Source organism: Trachinotus anak, unplaced genomic scaffold, assembly GCF_046630095.1.
Source record: "Trachinotus anak isolate AG129_WGS33_773 ecotype Australia unplaced genomic scaffold, CSIRO_AGI_Tana_v1 ptg000009l, whole genome shotgun sequence".
In the NCBI taxonomy this organism is placed as follows: domain Eukaryota; kingdom Metazoa; phylum Chordata; class Actinopteri; order Carangiformes; family Carangidae; genus Trachinotus; species Trachinotus anak.
In genome coordinates this window covers 362,989-372,500 of record NW_027273860.1, presented here as the reverse complement: position 1 = coordinate 372,500, position 9,512 = coordinate 362,989, and the positions used below count along the sequence as shown (strand labels likewise).

The 9,512-nt window shown below is 44.3% G+C and overlaps 1 protein-coding gene across 4 annotated transcripts in view; it reads right to left on the bottom strand.

Moving 5' to 3' along the window:
• actr3b (actin related protein 3B) overlaps positions 1-7,012 on the bottom strand; it is a 9,770-nt gene extending 2,758 nt beyond the window's left edge. The window contains exons 1-13 of one of the 4 annotated variants that reach the window (XM_071484278.1): positions 6,963-7,012; positions 6,780-6,877; positions 4,887-4,942; positions 3,759-3,883; positions 3,141-3,251; positions 2,309-2,404; positions 2,055-2,162; positions 1,825-1,968; positions 1,337-1,510; positions 960-1,052; positions 631-756; positions 391-474; positions 1-88 (exon numbers count right to left, since the gene is read on the bottom strand). The exon at positions 1-88 is cut by the window's left edge and continues 2,758 nt beyond it. In XM_071484278.1, the coding sequence (XP_071340379.1) occupies positions 1-88; positions 391-474; positions 631-756; positions 960-1,052; positions 1,337-1,510; positions 1,825-1,968; positions 2,055-2,162; positions 2,309-2,404; positions 3,141-3,251; positions 3,759-3,883; positions 4,887-4,942; positions 6,780-6,823 (1,249 nt within the window). In that variant the 5' untranslated portion in view covers positions 6,824-6,877; positions 6,963-7,012. The other 3 variants (XM_071484280.1, XM_071484282.1, XM_071484281.1) reach the window with 3 other exon arrangements.
• Positions 7,013-9,512: the final 2,500 nt, after the last annotated feature.

Sequence of the window (9,512 nt, the reverse complement as noted above, 5' to 3'; positions counted from 1 at the left end):
TGATTCCAAACACAGGGTTGTGTCGACAGATGCTCGGGCCGATCTCATCGTAGTCCTTCTTCGAGTGACACACCTGTAAGAACTCCGGCTGCAAATACAACCACACACCAGCAACAGACAACAAACAAACAGATAACAATAAACAAACAGACAACAACAAACAGACAGACAAACAAACAACAACAGACAACAAACAAACAGATAACAATAAACAAAAAGACAACAACAACAACAACAACAACAACAACAGCAAACAAACAAACAACAACAAAAACACACAAAAAAATGACAAGAACAAACAAACAAAATATTATTAAACCAAAGTCCACAGTTTGTCTTCATGTACGTGTGTGTGTGTGTGTGTGTGTGTGTGTGTGTGTGTGTGGTTACCGTGGACGCCAACATAGAGCCTCCAAACCAGACGGCGTAACGCTGCATGTGATGTGTGACGACCTGAACCTCCATCGGCTTTGGCTGCAAAATAAATACATGCACAGAAATCAGCTCTCTCTCTCTGTCTCTCTCTCTCTGTCTCTCTCTCTCTGTCTGTCTCTCTCCCTCTCTCTTTCTCTCTCTCTCTCTGTCTCTCTCTCTGTCTCTGTCTCTCTCTCTGTCTGTCTGTCTCTTGACCTTTATCCGTCCTCCGCTCAGCTCTTCACTCAGTCTCAGTCGGGCGTCCACCACTCTCTTCAGGTCTCTCTGCAGCCGCCGCCCAAAGTCTCTGAACATGGTGGATCCTCCAGACAGCACAATGTTCTGACACACACACACACACACACACACACACACACACACACACACACACAGTTATTCAAAGTTTAATCATTAAACTGTAAAGAACATGAATATTTGTGCAGTTAAAAGTTTTTTAATTCACCTGGGACTCACTTTGCTTCAGAGTGAGACATCTGACAACAACCATATCTGCGGTCTGTGTTGACAACAGGTGTATGAGTTACCTTGTAAAGCGGCCTCCTCACATCGATTGGACAGCTCTGAATGACCTCATCCACGACATCAGAGATGGGCTGCATGAAGTCTGGGTTAGCAAACTGGAAAACACACATTTACATTCACACACATATTTTATCTACACACACAGAGCAACACAATCACAACACAATCAGCCCCTGATGTGGGCAGTGATTAGCTGTGGGGTTCCTCAGGATTCTGGTTCCTCAGGGTTCTAGTCCTGGCCCTTTACATTTTCTTTGTTAAAGCTACATGAAGTGGTCATAGCATGCAGTGGCTTTAAGTTCTGAAAACACTGATCAGGCAGGTGAAATAAAAAAACAAAACTAGGAGCTAAAAGAGGCTGAAAAGCTGGTGGAGGTACCTCAGGGTGGAAGAAGATTTCAGGGCCCAGGAAGCGTTCGTAGCCTACATCGATGTGGAAGGCGGTCTTACTGACGGCGTTCACTCCTCTGTACTGTTTGATCCATTTCCCAGGGTCAGAGTCGTACTTTGTGAACTCCTTCACTATGTCTGGACAGATGTAGCAATACCGCTCCTACACACAGACACACAAAAATACACACAGACACAAAAACACAGAAACACACATTTTTTTCTACAAAGTGACACGTTCTCCAGATCTCCACTGAAAAAGATCCTTTTTATCTCAGGACACCTCTTCATTAGGTAAAAAATAACAAAGAAGTCGAGCAGTAGATGAGGAGGAGATGAGGAGAAGAAGATGAGGAAGAGAAGATGAGGAGGAGGAGATGAGGAGGAGGAGGAGGAGATGAGGAGGAGATGAGGAGGAGAAGATGGGGAGGAGATGAGGAGGAGGGCAGTAGGAACAGAGGAGGAGGACTCTGGTACCTTGACAGCCTTGGCAGTCTCCAGCGACTGCTCCGGAGGAATCCCCACCTCTCTGTCTCTGAGCAGCTGTTGGATGAAGAAGGTGATGTCCCGCCCTGCGATGGGGATGTGCTTTATACAGCTGCCAATCACGTAGCCCTCGGCCTGTGACAGAGAGCCACACCAACCAATCAGTGAGCAGTGAGGTTCCAAACAGCAGCCAGTACAATCTGAAATCGTGTGTGTCTGACCACAGGGATGGCGTGTGTGACTCCGTCTCCGCTGTCGATGACGATGCCGGTCAGAGTCCTCTGTCCCACCTGCCGGGAGGTCCAGGACGCCGCCAACGCCAGCACCGCCTGACGGAGGGACAAACCTTTCAGTACACCACCTGGAACCTCCTCAAGGACCTCAAAGACCTGGAGAACCTACTCAAGGACCATTACACTCAACTTTGACTCACCTGTCTGTTGGCCAGTGTCTCACCTGTCAGTCAGTGTCTCACCTGTACTGCGATGTAGAGTCCAGGTATGTTGAAGGTCTCGAACATGATCTCAGCCAGGTACTCTCTGTTCTCTGGAGTGTTGAGAGGAGGCTCGGTCTGCGCACACACAAACACACACACACACACAGGTAACCATAGCAACAGTAATGCTTTATCCCATGACACCACTTAATTCACTCAAGGTCCCTCAAGCACCAGCAGCAATTCCTCAAGGACCCTCAATAAGGACTCAATCTCTTCTCAAGGACAACTTGAACTTCCTCAAGGTGTTCAAGAAACTGCTCAAGGATGTCGACAACATCTGGAACCTCCTCATGGACATGCTGAATCTCCTCAACAACCTCTAGAACCTCTTCCGTAATCTCCAGTAACATCCACCAGGGCTTCTACAACCTCATTTGGGACTTCTGAAACCTTCTCAGGACCTCTACACTCTCCTTAACAATTTCTAGATCTGCTCAAGGGTCCTACTACCCCCTGGCCCTCTAGAACCTCCCCATGACCCCAGGAACCTCCCTCATGAACTCTAGAACCTCCTCCAGGACCTCTAGAACCTCCTCCAGGACCTCAGGAGCCATCTTGGGGATCTCTACAATAATATCAATGACCCATGGAACCTCCTCAAGGACCTTTAGAACTGTTTCCACAAAAATATTTTTGATTAAAAACTCTGCCTGTTAAAATCACATGTTCACCTCAGAGTTCAGGTCAACAGCTAAAACTCTTTTCTAAATCAGAGCTTAGAGCATGTTTACCTACAGGTAACCATAGCAACAGTACCATCTTTGGACATCTAGAAGAGTCAGATTTAGCAAACACAGTGTCCACCTACCATGAGGAAGCTGTGATCCTCAGGTTCAGCTCGAAGGTATTTGAAGATGATCTGCTCCATAAACTTCTCCATCAGATCCCAGTCTTCAACCATCCCATGCCTTATCGGCCACTGAACCACAACCAAGACAGGAGACAGGAGGAGAACATGAAGACAGGAGGAGAACATGAAGACAGGAAACAGGAGGAGAACATGAAGACAGGAGGAGAACATGGAGACAGGAGACAGGAGGAGAACATGAAGACAGGAGGAGAACATGAAGACAGGAGGAGAACATGGAGACAGGAGACAGGAGGAGAACATGAAGACAGGAGGAGAACATGGAGACAGGAGACAGGAGGAGAACATGAAGACAGGAGACAGGAGGAGAACATGAAGACAGGAGGAGAACATGGAGACAGGAGACAGGAGGAGAACATGAAGACAGGAGGAAAACGTGAAGACAGGAAACAGGAGGAGAACATGAAGACAGGAGGAGAACATGGAGACAGGAGACAGGAGGAGAACGTGGAGACAGAACAGAAGATGGTGAAGACAGAGGAGAAGAACAAAGGAAGATGGTTGAGGTCAAATGTCACCAGCAGTAGAATTGTACAGTTGGTGGCTCGTTTCCTCCACCTTGGTTGAGTAGTTGGGTTTGTCCACAGCTTCGTCTCCGATGTAGAAGTCCAGGTCGTCGACCCCCCGTACGAGCCTCCTCTGGGCCTGTTCTCCCACGCTGGCTGACTCCTTGATGGCAATGCCTGGTCCACATCAGATTCACATACACACATATAAATATAGGATGTAGGTGTTTTCACTTGCTTCAGAGCAGAGTTCAGACTAATGGTGTGAAGGGTTCAGATGGTGTGAAGGGTTCCAACTGATGGTGTGAAGGGTTCAGACTAATGGTGTGAAGGGTTCAGATGGTGTGAAGGGTTCAGATGGTGTGAAGGGTTCTGACTGATGGTGTGAAGGGTTCAGATGGTGTGAAGGGTTCAGATGGTGTGAAGGGTTCTGACTGATGGTGTGAAGGGTTCAGATGGTGTGAAGGGTTCTGACTGATGGTGTGAAGGGTTCTGATGGTGTGAAGGGTTCTGACTGATGGTGTGAAGGGTTCTGATGATGTGAAGGGTTCTGATGGTGTGAAGGGTTCTGATGGTGTGAAGGGTTCCAACTGATGGTGTGAAGGGTTCTGATGGTGTGAAGGGTTCTGATGGTGTGAAGGGTTCTGACTGATGGTGTGAAGGGTTCTAACTGATGGTGTGAAGGGTTCTGACTGATGGTGTGAAGGGTTCTGACTGATGGTGTGAAGGGTTCTGATGGTGTGAAGGGTTCTGACGGTGTGAAGGGTTCTGACTGATGGTGTGAAGGGTTCTGACTGATGGTGTGAAGGGTTCTGACTGATGGTGTGAAGGGTTCTGATGGTGTGAAGGGTTCTGACGGTGTGAAGGGTTCTGACTGATGGTGTGACGGGTTCTGACGGTGTGAAGGGTTCAGATGGTGTGAAGGGTTCTGACTGATGGTGTGAAGGGTTCTGACGGTGTGAAGGGTTCAGATGGTGTGAAGGGTTCTGACTGATGGTGTGAAGGGTTCTGACGGTGTGAAGGGTTCAGATGGTGTGAAGGGTTCTGATGGTGTGAAGGGTTCTGACTGATGGTGTGAAGGGTTCTGATGGTGTGAAGGGTTCTGATGGTGTGAAGGGTTCTGACTGATGGTGTGAAGGGTTCTGACGGTGTGAAGGGTTCAGGTGTGTGTGGTGCTTACAGGAGGGCATGATGAACTGTGGCTCTGTGTTTCCAGCATAGCCGATCTTTGTGTACCTGCAGTCACACAGATGAAACTTTGTTCGCAAACAGTGAAGAAGAAGTCCAGAGACGGTTCCCAACATCTGGGTCTGGACCCAGGAACGGCCTCTGAGGAACCTTCACACAGTCAAGTACTGACTAAAGTACAAAGCTGAGGTTCCATGTTCTGTTGTAACTCAAATACATGGAGATCTGAACTGATCAGAGGACGAACAGAAAATGACCCAGTCACTCTTTGTTCATTTTCCTCATTTTTCATGTGAAAACATTTCCAGCTTCTCACATGTGACGATTTGCTGCTTTTTCTTTTATTTGAGTGATCTTCTATTTGCTTTATTTTTAGGTTTGGTCTGTTGGTCGCGCACAATAAACAACGTTCTGATTTTTTACAAAAAAATAATCAGTTGTTTGGCTGAGAAAATAATCAGCAGATAATCAATAATGAATATTTGTTAGTGGCAGCTCTGTAAGAAACAGGCTGAAAACATGTTCTCAGTCTGTTCAGAGGATCAGTTATTTCTCATCTGTTCTCTTGCTCCCACTAGACCTACATTAAGAACCAGTAAGAACCAGTCAGTGTTTTCCTGGGGCCAGTGTCATCACTGGATTATGACGTGGTACCAATATTTTTTTTAGTCTTTGAAGCTGTGAGCAGCTCCACCTTTTCCTGGACAAGTGTCACTGATGAAGTCATGTGACTGTGAGAAGTGTGTGTCTTCTCCACCTTTGCCCTCTCTGTCTCCTGACTCTGATTCTCATGTTGCCGACAGCCTGATGGGCTGAGCGCAGCGAGCAGCTCCTGTTCCACTTCCTGCAGCTGTCCTACATTCAGACCAGAATAGACTGATCAGTGGGCGGGGACTCACGCACCATGTGGTCCTGACAGAGTCCACCAAGCAGAGCACACACTGATGAGACCAGGACCTGCTTTACATATGGAAATAGTGGTCAGTTATCAGGAACAGCAGCAGTCAGTGTGTTTTCATCGTGTTTCTGGTCCTGGATTAAATAGAAAACACTTTATTGGGCTCCCACATGTCAGGGTCGACATTTCCACGGAAACCAGCCAGTACTGCTGAGCTGAAATGATCAGGGGGTTAATCCATTGATCGACCGGCAGAAAATTAATTGTCAACAACGTTGTTGACTCAGTAGCCAAAGAAGTCAAAGATCTCTGGTTCCAGTTCCTTACAGGTGAATTTTTACTGGTTTCCAGTTTCCTCTGATCTGAAACATCTTTGTGTTTCTGTTGCTCAGACAACACAACACATTACAACATCTTCACTTTCAATTCATTCACTAATCAATTAATCGATTGTCAAAGAAAACACTTAGATGTATTGATAATCAAATCATTGCAGGTTCTGTGATGGAATAAGCCAACCAGTCACTGACACTGAAAACATTAAAACACAACACAAAGAGATCCTGAAACAGCTCAGGTTGTAAAACCAGATTCTGACTCAGAGTCCCTCCACCAGACCAGGACCAGGACCACAGGACGGAGGGTGGAGGACCTGACAGAGTCCACGTTCTGCTGCTGTGGAGCTCATTACTCACTAATGATGATGAAGTGATGGAGACAGAGACAGAGTCCAGTCTTCAAATCACCCACAAACAGACTCAGAATGAAAATCATCATCATCATCATCACTATTATTATTATTGTTATTATTATTATCAAGTTGTTGCTTTTGATCAACTGTGTTATAACTGACTTTTCATTTTAGCTAAACTGTTCCTTTAATACCAACCAAAACAACACCCCCCAGGCCCGCTCTCTGCATACATGATCATGATGATGTTCATAAAAACACACAGTGTGTGTGTGCGTGTGTGTGTGTGTCCTCACCCAGTCCCGCAGTCTATCACGCACGGAGGCAGCTGCAGGGTCATGTTGTGGTTCGGGTCCGGCTCGGTCCGGCCCGCAGAGCGGTCGGTGGTCGGTTGCTGTTGTGACCGGATGGAGACCGTGAGGCGGAGTTAAACGAGTATGATGGAGAGAGAGAGAGAGAGAGAGAGGGAAATGTAATACCTGTGTGCTGGACCGTCCCCTCTCTCTGTCTCTGTGTCTCTCGACCCTCCCTCTCTCTCAGAGCAGTTCCGGGTCGGAGGGAAAGAAGAGAAAATAGAAACACATCTGACACGGCCCCGGTAACCGGAGTGTGTGTGTGTGTGTGTGTGTGTGTGTGTGTGTTGTGTTCACGTGATGTCGCCTGCTCTGTAAATGTCGCTGCCTGTGACAGAACATACGACTCACCTCCGCCAGTGGCGATGACACACAACAACAACAACAACAACAACAACAACAATAATAATAATAATAATGATGATGATGATGATGATGATGATGATAATGAAAGATGTAGGTTATGTTGTTTTATTAGTGCTGACAGCTCATACAGGAGTGTAATATATGACATATGTCACCTACATTATTATCACACATCCTCTGGATATATGAAGATTTAAGTTTATAACATGTAAAATGTGTATATGTACATATATCTATCTAAAATCTATATGATGAATTCTTATATGGTATAATAGGTTTTATATATATATACATTTATTAAAACATACATATGAAAAATTATATGTTTATATGTTTTTCCCATTAATTTTAATCATGTTTCTTCTCTTCTGTTTATAATATCAACATATACTGACTGTGTGATGATATAGTATATTTATGTTACATATGTCTACAATACAAACATACACATTCGTATGGGACAGACTGTTCTAATTTATATTAAGTTTTGTTTATATTTTTTCATGTTTTTATTGTACATATACACATATATTTCATATTTGTGTACATATATGTTTGACAATGTAAAGTTATTTCATACATGTGTATTGTAACATACAGATGATTAATTGAAGCAAAAGTACTCAAAGCACACAGTAAAAGTACTGCAGTCGAACTGTTACTGAAGTAAAAGTACATGAGTGAAACTTGTCTTTAAGGTTCTGAGGTCACATCATTCAGAGCAGAGGGAGGAACCATGTGAGGGTCCAATCAGTATTCACTGTGACACATATCATCACATCATCTTCACCTCTACACCCATGTAAACGCAGCAGCATTTTAACGATGGATTTATTTATCTGCTGGTTATTGATGATTTGTGTTGTATCAGTCTGAGAGGCAGCACATTGTCACGTGTGAGAGGCTGAAACCATTTCTCTACATGACTGATAAGGTCGATCAGTTATCGAAGCAGTCATTGATTATTAGAATTAACTGATAATTCTTTACATAGAAGCATCACATTTAAAGTTCTTCATGTTTGTTTTAATGTTAAATCTTCATCTGAAGAGGGAACAGCAGCCGTCAGATAAAAGTACCACATCTCCCTCTGGAGTGTGGTGCAGTACAAGTACACAACAGCAGAAAATGGAAATACTCAAGTAAAGTATAAATACCTCAAACTTGGACTTCAAAGTAAATTAGTAAATGTTGTGACTCTCCTCCATGATGCTGGGACAAATACCAGTGGATTTAATCTGCATCATGTACATGTGCTCGTATGAAATGTTGAGACAATAAAAGGATGTTAACAGCGTGTGACTGAGACAGCGTGGAAGAGCAGCCACTGTGCAGTGAGCAAAGACTCCAGCAGGTTGCAGCAAACTCACAACAACTCAGAGAGGTGCTTTTTTTCTTTTTAAACAAACTTTATGTGACACACAGTGTGTAACAGACACACAGGTGAAGGATGAACAGAGGGAGAGAGGGAGAAATACTGCGTCACTGAGTTATCCGTAAAGTTTCATAAACATGTAGAAATAACCAGACTGTTACTCTGTCATGTGTAATATGTACAAGGACAAGGGACAATAATTACTACTATTACTACTACTTCTAATACTACTGATACTACCACTGTTTCATCATACTACTACTACTACGGCTAATACTACTGTAACTACAAGTGATACTACTGCTAAGTATAATAATACTTAGCAGCAGAAATAATTCTATGTATTACTACCATTAATGATACTACTACTACTATTACCACTTCTAAGAACACTACTACTAATGCAATAATAATACTTCTAGGCTTATTGCCACTACTACAGCTGACACAGCTTCTACTATCATTGTGTATGTAAATCTGTGTGATGAGGCCTGAAATAAAACCTTGGAGACACAGTGTCTGTTTTGAGTTTTATTCTTTGCAAAGAAGGTGTTACACAATCGTACAGAGAGCGCTGCAGTCTGCAGAGTGTGTAAGACAGAGAAAAAGAGGAGAAGTTATAGGTTTACAGTAGCAGGATATAGTAGGAGTGGGGGGTGGCGTCAGAGAACTCGTCCAAAGTGTCCTCTCAGACACCACTTCAGCACAGGCCCTGTGACAAACAGCTTCTTACAGGGACAGGCCGCTTGGAGAAGACTCAACAGAGTGAATGCAGGGGAAAGACAGGACTCCTTTCATAAGAGTAGATTCAAAATGTTCCATTACAACGGATATGTATACACTGTGATATTAATATGCTATTATTACCGATACTAGTGGTAGTGTTGTTAATGCTACAGCAATACTCGTACTATTAATATTACTATTTCTACTAC